General features: G+C 37.1%; 1 protein-coding gene across 1 annotated transcript; it reads left to right on the top strand.

Annotated features, from left to right (window-relative positions):
- The first annotated feature begins 2878 nt into the window (after positions 1-2878).
- LOC117631087 (probable ribosomal RNA small subunit methyltransferase B) lies at positions 2879-9167 on the top strand. The gene is made up of 18 exons (XM_034364036.1): positions 2879-3015; positions 3250-3312; positions 3534-3688; positions 3945-4058; positions 4319-4384; positions 4725-4808; positions 4898-4984; positions 5298-5389; positions 5468-5528; positions 5735-5794; positions 6058-6118; positions 6463-6570; positions 6741-6859; positions 6936-7007; positions 7100-7185; positions 7693-7789; positions 8281-8414; positions 8511-9167. The coding sequence occupies exons 1-17, from the start codon at positions 2895-2897 to the stop codon at positions 8410-8412; spliced, it is 1578 nt and encodes a 525-aa protein (XP_034219927.1). The 5' UTR covers positions 2879-2894; the 3' UTR covers positions 8413-8414; positions 8511-9167.
- Positions 9168-18431: the final 9264 nt, after the last annotated feature.

Raw genomic sequence — 18431 nt, 5'->3', positions numbered from 1 at the left:
CAATTGCAATACAATCACAATACAATTGCAATAGCAAATCAACAATACCTCACTATGATATAATCATAAGTTCATGGAAAATCCCAATACCAAATGCAAGAATCAATCGACAAAGAATAAACACATTTGTTGCTTCAGACAAACAAAATCAATCCCAGTACTTCACTTTTTACGTAAAATATAGACAAAATCAATCACAATTCCAATTTCAGTAATCAAATTCAATTTAACATCAAAACTAACATATTCCCAACAATTCATTTTCTGGAGAAGCTGTTTTTGAAGAGGGCATGTAAACCCTAACTTCAAAACCCCCCAAAATTGGACCAAAATACTCAAACAATGGCCACCTAATGCCAAGACATGATGTCATATTCATAAAAATGGTTGGGTTTGTTTAGGTTGTAGAAGGGATTCAAAGAGAGACGAAGTTAGGGTTTGGATTTGGGTAGAGAAGAAAACAGAGAGGAAAAGGAAGAACTGGGTTTTGAGTGTTCTTGATCTTCTTCTTTGTGAGAAGAGGTGTACTTCGCTAGAGAGAGAGAGAGAGAGAGAGAGAGAGAGAGAGAGCAGAGAGAGAAACCAAAAATTGACCAAAAGTGTTTATCTGGCCGATAAGTGGGGAATAAGTATGTATTTATAGGTGATATTTGCAAAATTTGTGGGGAGAGGTGATATTTCCAGTTAAAATTAAAAAAAATGGTGGCATTTAGAGCTATTTCCAAAAAATAAAAGATTTTGTGTCATTGAAGGGACTCAACCTTGACTCTTAAAGGAGGAAGCCTCACTCACAAACCACTACACTGAACTTGTTTTTATGATATTTATTCATCTACACAATATTTATATAAACAATTAATGGTTTTAAAAAAATTCATTTCAACACAGATTCACATAAAAACTCCAAACAAAAACAGAAAATTGCAACAAAAATACAATGTAGATATCAATGATGTAAACCAAAAAAAAAAATGCACACAAAAAAACTGCAAACAAAAACAAAAAGTAATTTAGTAGAAACAAAAATTGCTCCTGCAAAACCATGATGAAAGCACTAAAACGGAAACGGAAATTGCAATGAAAGAATGTGAGAGGATTTTATTCATTTTTTTTCCCGTTCCGTATTTTACTAACTATGAAAGAATGTGAGAGGCTAATATTATTTCTTACTTGATGTAATAAAAATGCAAGATGGTGATTTTGCAATCTCTTTCCCAACCATAATAACAATTTCAAACAAAGATTTATGGGTATAGTGGTAAATGATATGGTAGTATTCTTCATGTAAAGTGTTGTTTGAAATGTGAAGCAATTACCAAGAATACTCCAACTCATTATGCAATTCTCTATAACAAATAATGTGTGCAGTAACAGAATTTAGTAGCTCTCAAGAGAAAGAGGTAGACCAAAGGCAAAAATTCCAACAACCAAAAAAAGAAGAAAAAAGTGAACTCTCAAATTGATTTACTGTGAAATTTCTCTCTGTTCAACATCTGCTTTGGAGATGTCAAAACAACAAATTAATCTCTGTAAAGAATAAACTAATGCAACTAAAAGGGTCCTTTTCTTTTAATTACTCCTTTTAAATATAATGTACTTAGAGAGTATAGCCGAGCGGCTATACTACAGTTTTTTATTATAAAAAATAGTATAGCCACGCGGCTATACTGTTTTTGACACGCTTATTCATATTTTTCCCATTTCGTATTTTAATAACTATGAAAGAATGTGAGACGCTAAGATTATTTCTTACTTGTTGTAACAAAAATGCAAGACGGTGATTTTGCAATCTCTTTGCCACCTAGAACAACAATTTCAAATAAAGATTTATGGGTATAGTAGTAGTAAGCAATGTGGTAGTATTCTTCATGTAAAGTATTGTTTGAAATGTGAAGTAATTACCAAGAATACTCAAACTCAGTATGCAATTCTCTGTAACAAATAATGTATGCAGAAATAGAATTTAGTACCTCTTAAGAGAACGAAGTAGACTACACACAAAAATTCCCACAAAAAAAGAAGAAGAAAAAATTGAACTCTCAAATTGATTTACTGTGAAATTTCTCTCTCTTTAATATTTGCTTTGGAGATGTCGAAACTAGCAAATTAATATCTATAAAGTATAAACTAATGCAACTAGAAGGGTCTTTTTTTATTTTTTTTATTTTAATAAATAGTGTAGCCGTGCGGCTATACGCCTATTAAATATAGACTTAAACAGTATAGTCGTGCAACTGTACTACGGTTTTTCATTATAAAAAATAATATAACCGCTCGGCTATACTGTTTTTGACACATGACAAATTGGGAGCAAGACGACAAGCGGGAGCTAGACAGCAGGGCTATACTATTTTTGACACGTGGAAAAGCGGCGCTAGGCCCAAGGCGGGTGGTCTTTTTTTAAATAAAAAGAGTATAGCTGCGAGGCTATACTACGGTTTTAGTATTAAAAAATAGTATAGCCGACCGGCTATATTATTTTTGACACGTGGCTAAATGCCGCTAGGTGCCAGGCGGGTCTTTTTTCCCAGGCGGGTCTTTTTTCCTTTTTATAACAGTATAGCTGCGCGGGTATACTAGAATAATAAAATAGTATAGCCGCATGGCTATACTACTGTTTTTATTGAGAAGAGTATAGCCCGGATTTTTTTTAAAAGAGTATAGCCGCCCGGTTTTACTCTGGTCTTCTTTTTTTAAATTGCATAGCCGACCGGCTGTATGCTTTACATAGATATCATACTGTGATCTTTTTTTTGTTAATTGTTTTTCCCCTTTTTTTTTTTTTTTAATTTTATTTTATTTCAACAAATTAAGTTTTATCCAATTGCCTTACCGTTATAACAAGGGGGAGGGATAGGGAGTTGAGAGAGTTGAGAGACATAACACACAACACCATGGCACACGTGCTCTCTCTCCGTGTGCTTCTCTCTGCGGAGACCAACAGAAGTTCTTTTTCTTCTAAGTCCCTGAAATTGGATAAGAGAACAAAGACATCCATTTCTGCTCCTAGGAAAGGTGAAATTTTCTGTTCATTTCCATAGAAAATGCTGAGAAAAGAAGAAAAGTATGGATTATGATTTGAGACTCTTGGTAGAAGACAGAGCCTACATTTGCTAGCTTAGTGTGGCGTTCAAAAGTTCTCGTCCTTATTGTTAACTTAGTGGAAACTAGTTTGGGGGTGTGAATTTGGTTCCAAATTGATGCTACAGTGAGTTCTTGATGCTGTCACTAAAGTGTGTTACTTTATAGGTAATTTGAATCCCTCACACAAAACCCAGAAGGTGAATTTGGAGATTTCTCCTCACAGAGCTGGTAAGTTTTCACCTCTATGTGTGTGTGTGTGTGTGTGTGTGTGTGTCAGTGTTTAATGAGTTTTGGATTATGAGGTTTCCTTTATATGCATTTTTTTGCTGATTTGCTTAGTGGTTGGTTTAACCGTGCTTATATTTGTACACAAGAGGATGACATGCCCTCATTTTTTTTTTTTTAAAATGTTGATTCCTTAATGTGGATTTGTTTTTGCTTTTGCTCAGTTTCTGCAGTGAGATTGATGAGAATAGAGATGGGAGGTGCTTTTGCTGATCTTCTCAATGAGAAAGGCAAGGGTTCTGGTGCAAATGAGATGGGATATGTAGGAAGAACTCTTGGGTTTCGCACACGGGATTTAGAGGATCGTGATCTTAGATTGGTTATCTCTCTCTTCCTATTATCTAATTTGTGCACTTTATGTTTGTTTATTAGAATATCACTAGTAAAAGATTCACTTCAGTATTTGGAACAGGTATAGCTGTGAGTGTGTGTAAGCAAAATATAGCCTAGGTGAAAGTGGGATATGGTTAATATTTTAGTTTCTTGAAGTTATCATTATGATGGGACTGAAGCCGTACTTGAATATTTCTCTTTTTCTTTTCTTTTGCCATTTTCTTTTAAATTCAACTGTATAGGTCACTGATATTGTTGGAGGTACAATCCGCTGGAAGAGATATCTTGATCATTTGATTAGTTCACTGTGTCATGATGCAAACACATTTACCAGGATGGAACCACTTCTTTTGCAGGTATTTTACACTCACGTATAGAATCTTTTGCACTTGTCTCACTGTGTTGGAAGGAGTTCCATGGAATGTCTTTAATTTATGTAGATGTTTTTCTGTAGTTTAATGAGATGGACCTATTTTTTAATTGCATCGGTGGTGAGAACTCCAGTTATAGGATATGCAATTAATTATCTAGTTACTTTTAGAAATGTTGGCGGTTGTGACTTTACTTTCCTGGTGACCAAGTAGCTAATTTTGGTGTTATCTACCTGTGTATTTAGATTCTCCGGATTGGTTTCTATGAGATTATTAAGCTGGATATGCCACCATATGCTGTTGTAGATGAGGTAATTTTATTTTCTCTTTTCAAATTCTCCTATTTTTCCTCAATCTATTTCGGTTGCTGGAGAGTTTTCCGGAAGCCTCAATTGTCATCTTGATCTGACTATTTTGATAAGGGAGAAATTCTGATTTTGGCTTGAAGATGAGATAGTATTCACCATGAATGGGGTTCAAATAGTTTGGTTGCTCCAAAGTTTTGTCAAGTTGGGTTTGACATGTGGTCAATATTGGCTCTAGTGCTACTTGAGTCTTTTCCCCAGTTTATGTAACAAGTTCTAAATGTTCTCTTTAACATTGTATGTAATTGCGTTAGTTTTCTAAATCCATAGTTGTAAAAAACTGCAGAATGTGAGGCTTGCAAAAGTTGCCCTTAGACATGGTGCTGGCAACATGGTCAATGCAATTCTCAGGAAGCTTGTTCTTCATATGGTGAGGCATTATTTTAGTTTTATGGTATAATATAATCATGTAATTACATTGACATATTTATTTAATGTCTTCAAATTTGGGTTTTTCAGGAAAATAGGTCTCTTCCTCTACCCAAATTGGAGGGTGATGATCGCACACAAGCACGTGCTCTTGCCACTCTGCACTCTCATCCAGTTGTAAGTTTATAATTGTAATGTTGTTCATACTTCTTTTGAATACTGGTAAACGATAATCAGGTTCATGGGACCACCGTAGAGCTAGAAAATAGAAAGTAATCACCTACTGGTTTGAGGGATTTTTGTCAATGATAGATATATTACCACAACAATCCACTCCAAAGCATTCAAAACTGTGAATATTTGCAGATCTCCATGAAACTTAACATTTAATTCTACCTCTGGTGGAATCAAAACTTGAGTAACAAATAGCTGGCCTTGATAGTTTTTTTCATCTTCGCCCTTCCTTATTTTCAATACTTTCATTTTCCAGTGGATGGTAAGGCGGTGGACTAAGCATCTTGGACAAGAAGAAGCAATTAGATTAATGATGTGGAATAACAGTGATCCTAGTTTCAGCTTAAGGTTTCTAGTTTCTTTCCTTTCTATTTTCCTTCTAGGAACATGAATATCATGATTACCGTTTCCTGGTGCTAATGACAGGGCAAACAGTGGGAAAGGTGTTTCAAGAGCTGACCTTGTGAGGAAGCTTGATGTGTTAAAGGTTATTGATTATCCTTTTCAGTTTCTAGTTTGGTGATGTTGAAGGTTCTTTAAAATGGACCACCCCTCCTCTCTCTCTCTCTCTCTCTCTCTCTCAACACACAGAATAACACGCAAGAACATATACGTTATTTTTGCCTATCATATTTTATTGGCCTAGCCTCTATCCCCAGATATGCTTGCTAATTTTCTTTTCTTGAACTTCAGGTTCCGCACGAGCTCTCTTTTTATTTGAATGATTTCGTCCGTATGAAAACAGGGTTGCAGGTATGAGTTAAATTTGCAGTTTGTTTCAGTGGGTAAATTTTTTCTGTACGGAGTACCATCCTATTCTGCTATATTTTCTACAGACAATACTTTGAGATGTTATTTTGTGTTTTCTTGTTTTGAAGAATAAGTTAAAGTGCAAGCATTTGTACAACTAGCTACTTTTGTTTTATTTTATTTACAATTTAAAAGTTTTTATGGGAAGCTCTGTACTTTTTGGAGAGCTACTAAAGGTCCTAACTACCTAAATTTTGCTGATTCAGATGGTCATACAAGCTGGTCTATTGAAAGAAGGTTTATGCTCAGTTCAGGATGAGAGTGCAGGTCAGTTTCCTCTTGATTTTAGTTCAAGCAAGATACTTGAGTAATTGGTAGATTGGTTTAACAATCAAATTGTTTTTGTTTTACACATTTTCAGTTTTTTCCTTGTTTTATTATATTGTTTTTGTTTTCCAAGCATGCGCCACTTGCCTATCAAATGATTTCTTGAAAAATAACATTTGTCCATGCTTTCATGTATGCATAGGAAAATTTATGCATTCTGCTTGAGCTGTATTCTACTTTTTTGGAAGTGTCTGAATACAGAAATCCAATTTATTTTCCAATTCAATGTTGTTGGACCTTTATATTGGTATCTCCTCAAATTATATAGTGCAATCTTGTTGCAGGTCTGGTAGTTTCTGTTGTAGATCCTCAACCGGGTGAAAGCATTGTTGATTGTTGTGCTGCTCCTGGAGGAAAGACTCTTTACATGGCATCCCTTTTGAGTGGCCAAGGTATCCATCATCTGTATTATAACATTTTGTGTAAGAAAATATAGAAGTCTTAATTCTTGTATTGATAAATTTAATCTTGAAATGATGACGATGTTAGACCATCTGATTTTCTTTTACTATTGATGTTGAGAACCTATAACTAATGAGAGAGGTTTACCATTGGATTTTAGGTATGGTACATGCAGTTGACATAAATGAAGGCCGGTTGAGAATCCTCAAAGAGACGGCTAAGTTGCACCAAGTAGATGGTGTCATCACCACTATCCATGCAGATTTCCGTACTTTTTCTGTAAGTCATCAAACCTTGTCCAGAGTTGTTTTTTGGGGCATGAAATTTCTTATATGTTCCTTATCTTTTTCTCCAGGACAATAATACTATGAAGTGTGATAAAGTTCTGTTGGATGCTCCATGCTCTGGACTGGGTGTTCTCTCTAAGGTGATTGTATAAGAATCACATGTACTTTTGTTTTTGTTCCAATTATATATATATAATTTATTTGATGCTATTTTTCCTTTTGAATTTTGAAGAGAGCAGACTTGCGTTGGAACAGGAAATTAGAGGATATGGAGCAGCTTAAGAATTTGCAGGATGAGCTCCTTGATGCAGCTTCCCTGTAATACCAAATCCTCTCTCTTTCTCTCTCTCAACTCACATCTTATTTAACATCATGAAGGTTCTTTTCTAGTTGAAAAATTCTAAAACTCCAGAATTTATGTTAGTTGTCTCCCCCACCCAAAAAAGAAAAAAGAGAAGAAAAAATAGATATGAAAAAGAACCTAATGCACTTGAGGTTCAACAATTCCAAGTTTTGCACTTCAACTGCGATGCTTTTACTCATAATAGATTTGAAACATGTTCATAAAATCTGAATAATATTTTGATCTATTCAAGGTCTAAAATCTTCAAGTCGTGAATTCCTTTTACCCTGATCAATGAAGTGATCTGTCGTAAATAATGGAGATGAAAATCGTGAATAGTTGTAACGAACTATAACCACCACCTCCCCTTTTCTTGGATTTTGGCAGTCGTGGTTTGTGCATAAGAAAATAAGTTTCTTGTCACTTGTATTTTTCCTTTTTAATTTTACCTCAAGTGTTAAAGGTTTAATGTGCATTTACAGATTGGTCAAGCCTGGTGGAGTTTTAGTATACAGTACCTGCTCTATAGATCCAGAAGAGAATGAAGAGAGGATAGCCGCATTTCTTCTCAGGCATCCAGTAAGGGCTACAACCTGATTTTTCTTTTAGCGCTTTAGTCCTTTTTATTATTATTATTATTATTATTTTCAGCTTATGCTCTTTTGAGGGGGAGGAACTGTTTCATAGTTTTTGCTTATCAAAAAGACGGGACTGTTTCATGTTTTTGAGTTCCAAGCGGAAATTGTTGAACTTACCTGCATATTCTCTTTGGAGCTTGGCTATACAAAAGCCGATGCTTACAAGTTACCAAGTACAAAATGAATGTTCTGTTAAAATGTCAAGTGTTATGTTCATTAAAACAAAAAAATTGGCTTCCCCAAGTCCAGCAGGTCTTTTCGACCAGCTTTCCTAAATACTAGATTGAAAAAAATGGAAAATTTTGCACAGTTGGTGACAGTGCTCTATGAAATAGAACACTATGTACATCCGTGTGTGGTACTGCACAGTTGTAAATGTATTCTTGTGCATCTTTGTTTTCTTTATTTACAATATTATTCCTGGGTTTTCAGGATTTTTGCATAGATCCTATTGGCAGATACGTTCCACCTGATTTTGTAACTGAGCATGGTTTCTATTTCTCCAACCCTGTAAAGCATTTCCTTGATGGGGCATTTGCTGCTCGTTTAAGCCGAGCTATATAACTGTAAGTAAAGCAAACCTTTCAACTTTAATTGGTTAGTGCATCTGGAAGTCCACTTCAATGAAAAATTATGTCACTAACCACATAAAACTTCTGCAGGTTTATTTGAGACAATTTCCTCTGAACAAGAAACCCTGAGAACTTAATTTGTGTTCTTCATTTTCCTGAGCTGGGGTCCGGTTCTGGAAATATGTTCAAACAAGTTTTACATTTCTTTGGGGCAAGTTGCGACCGGGAGAGTAAAATACTGTTGCCAGGGAAAAGAACTAAATCGGCCACTATAAGATCTGTGGGCACAGCAAAGGTCATTTGCATGGAGGATAACTTTCATATATGCTAGGGAGCTTGGTTTCACTGATTCTGAATTTGGGTGATGACATATGAGAGCTGCAGCTGCTAGAGAGCTCAACCAAATGATGAGATGAGGATTCAAATATTGGCTGTGCAGGAGGCCGTGTGGAAAAGTGTGTGCATATGGATGAGTTTGCAGCAAAATCATCACAGAAAACATTTGAAGGATTGGTTAATTCAATATTTCAGAAGTAACATTCATTCTCTTTTGTTCTTCTTGGCTTTTGGGCAATTTTAATGCACTTTTGCTTACGACCAGTATGCCCGATCAAGTTGTTGAAAGGCTTACTGGCAACAGTGATTAGGTGACCACGTTCTACTTCATAGATACTGATTGATTATAACTTTTAATTCTTTTAATAAATAGTATAGCCGTGCGGCAATACTGCTATTAAATATAACCTACTTAAAACGTACAGTCGTGCGGCTATAATACAATTTTTTATTGGCTATACTTGGAATTTATTTTTACGGCTATACTATTTTTGACACGTGAGCGTCAGATGCCAGGCGAGGTTTTTTTAATAAAAAAAATAGTATAGCCGATCGGCTATACAGTTTTGGACACGTGGGCACTAGGTGACAGCCGGGTTTTTTTTATTTTTTTTATTATATAAATAGTATAGCCGTGAGGCTATACTCGGGTTTTTTTAAATTATATAATTAAGATCAATTTAGAGTATTATCCATTACTATTAGGCCATTACATGAATCTCTAGTGTCCCTTTTTGAGTTTTTATTTTTTCAGAGCTATTATCCGCATAAAGAATTTAGTATTTTCACGTTTAGTACTCGTATTGTACACATACATATGTATTTGTCATGTTTAATACACTTGTTTTTTTACAAAATTTTCAATTATACACAAAATTCACGTATTATACACATCATTTTAGCATATTATTGAATAAAAATAATTTATATTAAAATATTATATAGTGGCCGAACTTATCACTTGTAATTTGCCAAAATATACGGACTAAAACACGTACGTATTTTATTCATATTTTTCCTATTCTGTATTTTACTAACTATGAAAGAATGTGAGAGGCTAAGATTATTTCTTGTTGTAACAAAAATGCAAGATGGTCATTTGGCAATCTCTATGCCAACCAGAACAACAATTTCAAACTTTTTGGGTATAGTAGTAATCGAGGTTGTAGTATTCTTCATGTAAAGTGTTGTTTGAAATGTGAAGCAATTACCAAGAATACTCCAACTCAACATGCAATTCTCTACAACAAATAATGTGTGCAGTAACATAATTTAGTAGCTCTCGAGAGAACGAGGTAGACCAAAGGCAAACATTCCCACACAAAAAAAAGAAGAAAAAAATTGAACTCTCAAATTGATTTACTGTGAAATTTCTCTCTCTTCAATATCTGCTTTGGAGATGTCGAACCTAGCAAATTAATATCTATCAAGTATAAACCAATGCAACTAGAAGGGTCCTTTTTTTTTTTCTTCCAATAAATAGTATAACCGCGTGACTATACGTGGATTTTTTAATTATAAAAACAGTATAGCCGCGCGGCTATACTATTTTTGACCCACATGAGCTAGGCGGTCCTTTATATATATATATATATATATAATATTTTTAATATTTATTATTATTTATAAATAGTATAAGGGAAAGGTAGAGGAAGGGTAAAGGCAAGGAGGGTTGAGGGAAAAGGATGGCGGGAAACAAGGGACTTGGATTTGAAGATTCCACCCTTGGAACGAGTCTACATTGGGTGTGTATTTAGAGGAGGATTTGGGTGAAGGGTGATTACATGAGATGCTAGTTGAGTAGCAGGGGTAGGGGATGGTGAGGAGGAAGGATCATGAAGAGGACTAGGTATGCCTAGTGGTGCGGGAAAATAGGAGAATAAGAGTGAGGAGATGAGGGGGTGGCGAGGGTAAGTTAGGTGGTGCTTTAGGAGGCAAATAAAATGGGATGTAGATGAGGAGTCTGAGGGGTTGGTTCGGTGGTGGTTTGGAAGAGAGCGTTTAAATGGGAAAACAGTCTCATCAAACACAACGTGATGTGAGACATAAACACAACATGTAGTTACATCAAGACATCGATACCCTTTTTGTTGAACACCATAACCAATGAAGACACATGGCTGACTGCGAAATTCGAGCTTGTTATGATAGTAGGGTCAGAGCCATAGATAGCAGGCACATCCATAGGATTTGAGAAAAGCATAATCTGACTTATAATGGAGAAGCTTTCGTAGGGGCTAATGTTCTGTAAAGAAGAAGAGGGTAATATGTTAATTAAGTATACAGTTGTATGAGCAATCTAAACCCAAAATTGCATAGGTAGTGAAGATTGCACAAATAGAGTACAAGTAAGCTTGAGAATATTGCGATGCTTTCATTCAGTTAGGCCATTTTGCTATGTCGTATTTGGACACATAAATTGTTAAGCAATGCCATGACATAAGAATTGTTGGAAAGCATGGCTAGTTTATTCTCCACTATTATCACAACAAAGAGATTTTAGTTTGAGATTAAATTGATTTTCAACTAGTGATTTAAAATGTGAGAAAGTAGAGAAAACATGAGATTTTGATTTCAAAGGAAAAAACCAGACTAATCGTGTACAAAGATAATGTAATATTAATAACCAGATAAGGAGAAGTAAGGGGTTAACCCCATACATCAGAGTGAACTAATTGTACAACTTAAACAATTAAAGGGAAGCTTAGAACTTCTACCTAGTTTAGAGTCGGAGGAGAAATACGGAGAAACAGAGGAGCTCAAAAGATGAAGGCCGTGATGGTGGATGCGGTGCTGGAGAGTGGAAGCATAAGGATGTCCTAGTCGTTTGTGCCAGAGGATGAGGAAGCTTTGGTGCTGAGAAGAGCAACTGGAGACGATTGTGAATTAAGGGAATGACCAAGAGAATAAAGAGAGCCATCAGTAGGGGCACTGAATAAAATAGTCCATGTAACCATGTTCTTCACATAACATTCAAAAAGAGTATATGTGAGTTGACATCAATTGCAATCCTCGATTTCATTAGAGACCCGCCAACCGACCCGACTGAATCTCCACATTTCGCCCACCTTTAACAACGTTAAAGTTGTAGTCTTTTTGGTTAGCTTAGTGAAACTAGGCTTTTTCGACGCTCCTACAACCCTCTAACTTGTTATAGACACGCAAACTGACCTAGCTGGATCTCCACTTTTCGCATACCATTAACGGCAGTTTTGGTTCGTCTCATCGACCCTGTCGTCTATCTAGATTTCTTTTCTTCATAAATTCACTGTAGAAGATGGATCAAACTCAATAAGATTCGGCCATCCCCCATCGATTTTGTTTTTAAGCCCCTCTCTATGCCAATTTCTGTCTACCCGGATATCGAACTTCATCCTCTCTTCATGATCTATGTTGACATAAGGAAATAACCAAACTGATTTTGTCCAATACGAGCATGACAAGTGGCACTATCTAACTACTAAAGGTCAATTACCGCGTCCGACAACTGAGAATTCACAATTATAACATTTGATACAGTCTGGGGGAAACCACATAGAAAGGTGGTACGTTAGCTTAGTTATATCCTCGACCCACCTATAAACAGGCATGACCGGATCTCCACTTGTTTCCCCACAGTTACGCCCACCATTAGTGGCATTAAAGGTGAGTTTTTTTTTTGGTAAGCTTAGTGAAACTAGTCTTCTCTGACGCAACTACAACCCTCAACCTTGTTAGAGACCCGTGAACTGTCCTAGTTGAATCTTTGGATTTCACCTACTGTTAGCGGCAATTCCTATTGTAATTTTTTCGTTTCTTCAAGTCCTTGTCTCTCTAACGTGCTTTTCTCTATACACCCACTGCAAAAGACGGATTGAACTAAATAAGATTCGGCCACACACATCGGTTTTCATCGTTTTCAAACTTGCCCTACGCCACTTTCCGTGGACCCAAGTATCAAACTTCATCCTCTCCGGCTTTCCCAAACTATTAGTAGTGTTCAACATGTGGTATTTTTTTTTAGTTTAGTGAAAATAATCTTTTCAGACGTTCATGCAGCCCTCGACTTAGTTAGAGACTCACGGATCGACCCAGTCGGATCTCCACATTTTCGCCCACCATTAACGGCGGTTCTAGTTGCAATTTCTTCGTCTCATTGACCCCATTGTCTTTCTAGTATGATTTTATCATACACCCATTGTAGAAGATGAATTAGTCTTAATAATATTCAGTCAACCCATCTGTTTTCCTCGTTTTATAGCTCAGCTCTAAGCTACTTTATGTTGTCCTAGGTATCAAACTTCATCCTCTCTTCATGATGTATTTGACATAAGGAAATAACCAAGGCCAGTCTACCCAATACGACCATGACACGAGGCATTATCAAATTACCAAAGGTTAGCTACCGACTATGGCCACCTAGTTCGATTACTAAGAATTCACGGTTTAACATTTGGCATCGTTTGTGGGAAACCATACAGATCGTTTGTGGGAAATCATACAGATCGTTTGTGAGAAACAATACAGATCGTTTGTGGCTTCAGTTTTCCTCGTTTTCAAGCCCATCCCTACGTCACTTTCCGTCGACCCAGGTATTAAACTTCATTTTCTCTTTATGATCTATGTTGACATAAGGAAATGACCGAGGCCAATCTACTCAATACGACAATGACACGTGGCACTTTTGCACTACCAAAAGCCAACCACCTATTATGGCCACCGAGTCCGACCACTGAGAATTCACGTGCGTGGCTAAACCAATTTGAAGTACAATATCATAGAATCAAGTTTAATATTTGGTGCCGTATGTGGGAAACCACACAGAATAATGGAACGTTAGCTTAGGTAGGCCACGAACGACCTAAAGAACAGACCTGGCTGGATCGCATTCTTTCGCCCACTGTTAGTGGCATTCAAGATGTGACATTTTCTGTTAGATTAGTGAAACCAATCTTTTCCAACCCACCTACATCCCTCGATCCTATTAGAGACATGAGAACCGTCCCAGCTGAATCTCCACCTTTAGCCCACCGTTAGCAGCAGTTTTGGTTGTAATATCTTCGCCTCATTTGTAAGATCCCGCATCAACCAACGGAGAGGGGATGATGTGCCTTATATGTGCACACCCGCATCCATCTAGCACAAGGCCTTTTGGGAGCTCACTGGCTTCAGAGTCGTAGGAACTCCGAAGTTAAGCGAGTTAGGGGCTAGAGCAATCTCAGGATGGGTGACCCACTGGGAAGTTGCTCGTGAGCTCCCATAAATAAAACCGTGAGGGCAGAGAGGGGGGCCCAAAGCGGACAATATCATGCTACAGCGGAGCCGATCCCGGATGTGACAATTTGGTATCAGAGCCACTTTGCCGTGTGGTGCGAGTGCGCCGACGAGGACGTCGGGCCCTTAAGGGGGTGGATTGTAAGATCCCGCATCAACCAACAGAGAGGGGGTGATGTGCCTTATATGTGCACACCCGCATCCATCTAGCACGAGGCCTTTTGGGAGCTCACTGGCTTCGGAGTCGTAGGAACTCCGAAGTTAAGCGAGTTGGGGGCTAGAGCAATCCCAGGATGGGTGACCCACTGGGAAGTTACTCGTGTGCTCCCAGAAACAAAACCGTGCGGGCAGAGATGGGGGCCCAAAGCGGACAATATCGTGTTACGGCGGAGTTGATCCCGGTGGCCTAAAGCGGACAATATCGTGCTACGGCGTAGCACGATATTGTCCGCTTTGGGCCCCCATCTCTGCCCGCACGATTTTGTTTATGGGAGCACACGAGCAACTTCCCAGTGGGTCACCCATCCTGGGATTGCTCTAGCCCCCAACTCGCTTAACTTCGAAGTTCCTACGACTCCGAAGCCAGTGAGCTCCCAAAAGGCCTCGTGCTAGATGGATGCGGGTGTGCACATATAAGGCACATCACCCCCTCTCCGTTGGTTGATGTGCGATCTTACATCATTGAGCCCATCAGCTTTCTAGGATGCATTTCTCCATACACCCACTGTAGAAGACAGATTAAACCTAATAATATTCGGCCACCCTCCATTGATTTTCTCATTTTCAAGCCCATCTCTATGCCACTTTTTGTTGACCCAGGTATCAAACTTCATCATCTCTTTATGATCTATCTTGACATAAGAAAAAGACCAAGCCGGGTTTACTGAATACAACCATGACACATGACATTATGGCACTAACAAAAGTCAACCACTGACCGTGGCCACCTAGTCCGACCACTGAGAATTCATGGTTTAACATTTGGCGCCGTTTGTGGGAAACACATAGAAATGTGGTACGTTAGTTTAGTGAAACCAAATTTTTTCAACTCGGTTGCAGCATTCTACCCTGTTAGAGAGCCGCCAACCGACTCATTCAAATCTCCACCTTTTACCTACCTTTAACGATGGTTCTGGTTGAAGTATCTTTACCTTATTGAGCACGTCTTCTCTTTAGCGTGCTTTTCTGCATACACCCTTGTAGAAGATAGGTCGAATCCAATAAAATTTGGCCACTGCCCATTAGTTTTCCTCGTTTTCAAGCCTATCCCTACCCCACTTTCTATCGACCCAGTTATCAAACTTCATCATTACTTCATCATCTATGTTCATATAAGGAAATGACCAAGCCTAGTCTACCCAATACAACCATGACACGTGGCACTATAAGACTACCAAAGGTCAACCACTGATCGTGGCCACCTAGTCCTATCATTGAGAATTCACCATTTAATATTTGGCGCCTTCTGTGAGAAACCACACAAAAAAGTGGTACATTAGCTTAGTTACACCCTCGACCCACCCTCGAACACACCCAACCGGATCTCTACCTTTCGCCTATCGTTAGTGGCGTTCAAGGTGTGGTATTTTTCATTAGCTCATTCAAACCAGTATTTTCTAATGCGCATGCAACCCTCAACCCGATAAGAGACCTACAAACCGACACAATCGAATCTTTGATGTGCCCTCATAATGTATCTTTTACCTAAAAACTAGTTCTCCCGTTTGAAATGTGGAAGGACCAAGGCCACTCTTGGTCTAAGAGTGGCTCCACCAACAACATTCAACATGCGCCTAGAGAACTCTTATGTACCTTAAATCCTTTGTTACCTTAATGTTCCACAAACACACTTTGTTACCTTATGTGACAAAATGTGCAAATTGAAGCCTCAAACAGAGCATTGTACCAAATCCACTATATATATATAGATCATAAACATTCATGCGTTAGTACTTTATCCTTAACAAGGTTTCATATTATCCCTTAGTTACTTAGAGTTGTGTACATTAATGTATGTTTTGTCGTATATTACCTGGAACGGAGATGGCACAAAATAAATTTGGAGATACTTTGAAGAAGGCTTTTTTGGACACCGAGAAGTATCACTATCATATGATTTTCTTCTTGACTTTATGTTGTCAAAAAAAAAAAAATATATATATATATATATATATATAGCATAATGATAATGATAATCTTTGATGCATGTTATAATTGAAAATGAGTAACATGTCAAAATTCCTCTATAACTTTTTATTTTCTCTTTCTTACATTGTGGTGAATCCAACCTTGAATATATCGTAATTTCTAACTGAGCACCTCACTCTTTCTCACCATTTAGACTAACCTCAATGTATTTTCTATACTTCATTTTTCATTCTATATTTTATCGGTCATCTTGTGATAAGGGTCAGTACTGAGATTTTGAGGAACCCTGTGCGAAACTTAAACTGGCCCTCTCATAACCCTAAACCCCAATATCTTACAAACTAATTAATAAAGTTAATTATGTCTAAAACCTAATTTTTTTCATAATCTAATATGAAAATAGTAAAAAAAAAAAAAAACAAAAAAACTTATTTAATTTGCCATGACTTAATGTCATAAAACAATGTTTTTAGAATTGAAATTCATAATCAATTAACATGCAACGACAATTACAAATCAAATTCATAAAAGTTTTAGTGTTTCAATTTGAGAAAGTTAAATATAGTATGTTGAGTACAAAAAAAGGCTCCTTACACCCCTATAAGCTCCCTTGCTACTTCCAATAACCAATCCGTGTACGGTAAAACTAATATATATAATATACATGTATAAAACTAATATATATAATGTACATGTTTAAAAAATTTTGCCGCCCTAAAAAATCATAGGCTCTGTGTAGTGGTGTCACTTGAACCATTTAAAGGCCTAAAAAATCGTGCGTCCTGTCAGTGGCGGACCCACAGAGGAGCAAGGAGATGCAGTTGCACCTCCCCTAGCCGAAAAAAGCTTTGGAGGCGCTGGAGTTGCCCCTTTGCTATGCTGCCTCCCAACTGCTCGAGCAAATGCCTGAACAATATTATTCTTTCACTGGCTGTGTTGATGCGCTGCTGGGTTGCGCATATCGCCTTATTTTTGGAAAAAAAAAAAAAAATTCCTAGCCAATACGACATCGTTTCGTTCCAAGCGAGAAAAAAAAAAAAGAAAAAAGAAAAAAAAGACTTGCAAACTGCCGACACGGAACGGAAGCCTCCCAATCCAATTTGAAGAAGTCGTGCAAGGTGATATTACTGATATGCAGCGAATCTCAATTTGCTTTTAGTCATGCAAGATGCCCCATCTCAAATCATAATATGAATTTCAACGGAGATGGAGTCCTTGCTTTTGCTTTAAAATTTGAATTTCAGCAATTTTAGGTTTGGTTCCTTTCCTTTCTATTTTTTAAATGATAAGTTTTTATTCACACCTTGGCCAATATCAAAACCATTATTGTTGTTTTCTTTTTGTAGAGAACTCCAAGTCTTTTATAAAAACTGATTCATCGATCAAGTCTTGTGCCAAGGAAGAAAATATTGTATCGATCAAGCTTTCAAAGTGTGTTCGAATTTAATTCATAGTTAATCTAGAAAAAAAAAACAAGATGAAACATGCTATGCATTTTTTTTTTCTTTTTCTTCATCAACCGTGCCAGTTTCATTTTCGGCACATAAATGAAATTAGCATTGTTTAAATTATAAAGCTATTTGGTTGTTAATTTTTTTCAAAGCTTTTAGTGCCAGTTTGGTATTGCTTATTTGGGGTGATAAGTGATTTTTTTAAAATTTTGGGAAGCACAGCCCGTTTGGTAAACTATGAGAAAATAACTTATTGTTAAAAATTGTTGTGAGAGAAAGCTATAAGGGAAAGCAGCTAATGAGATGCTTTCATTTTCTGATTATATGGGAATCAGTTTCAAAGAGGCGCTGGGTTTAATGATTATGCTTCAATCATTTTCTAATTATATGGGAATTAATACCAACAACACTTTTAACAAAAAGTTTACCAAACGCCAAACTGTTTTTTCTCACAGCAAATTTGACAGCGATTATTTTCACAGCACAGTAATGCCAAACTGGTATTAGCCTTTCAAAATTGCACATCTGCCAAAAAATTCCTAAGCTCACCAGTACCTGTGAGTGGCGCCACTTGTACCATCCCAGAATTGGCCCTGCTTGTAATAAGGATAATATTTTGAACATAATATGAATTTGATCCAATATGAATTTTTTTTAATTTTTTAATCAATGATTCATTATGGTAAATAATGAATTAACATGATTTTAAAAAATTAGGGTTAGGCTTGGGTCTTCTGTTGGACGAACCTCTAGTTTAGGTTGTGACCCCTTCTTCTCTTGAGCCCAAACTTCCCTCAGGAAGTTGGGCCTTGTTCTATAGCAT

This window comes from Prunus dulcis, chromosome 6 (genome assembly GCF_902201215.1).
Source record: "Prunus dulcis chromosome 6, ALMONDv2, whole genome shotgun sequence".
NCBI classification, from domain to species: Eukaryota; Viridiplantae; Streptophyta; class Magnoliopsida; order Rosales; family Rosaceae; genus Prunus; species Prunus dulcis.
The sequence above is the reverse complement of the archived record's forward strand: the minus strand, read 5'-3'. Positions and strand labels throughout refer to the sequence as shown.

Coding starts and splice junctions, on each gene's coding strand:
- LOC117631087 (XM_034364036.1), top strand. CDS start 2,895: ATGGCACACGTGCTCTCTCTCCGTGTGCTTCTCTCTGCGGAGACCAAC. Junction 5,795..6,057: donor GTATGAAAACAGGGTTGCAG/GTATGAGTTAAA, acceptor TTGCTGATTCAG/ATGGTCATACAAGCTGGTCT. Junction 7,186..7,692: donor CTCCTTGATGCAGCTTCCCT/GTAATACCAAAT, acceptor GTGCATTTACAG/ATTGGTCAAGCCTGGTGGAG.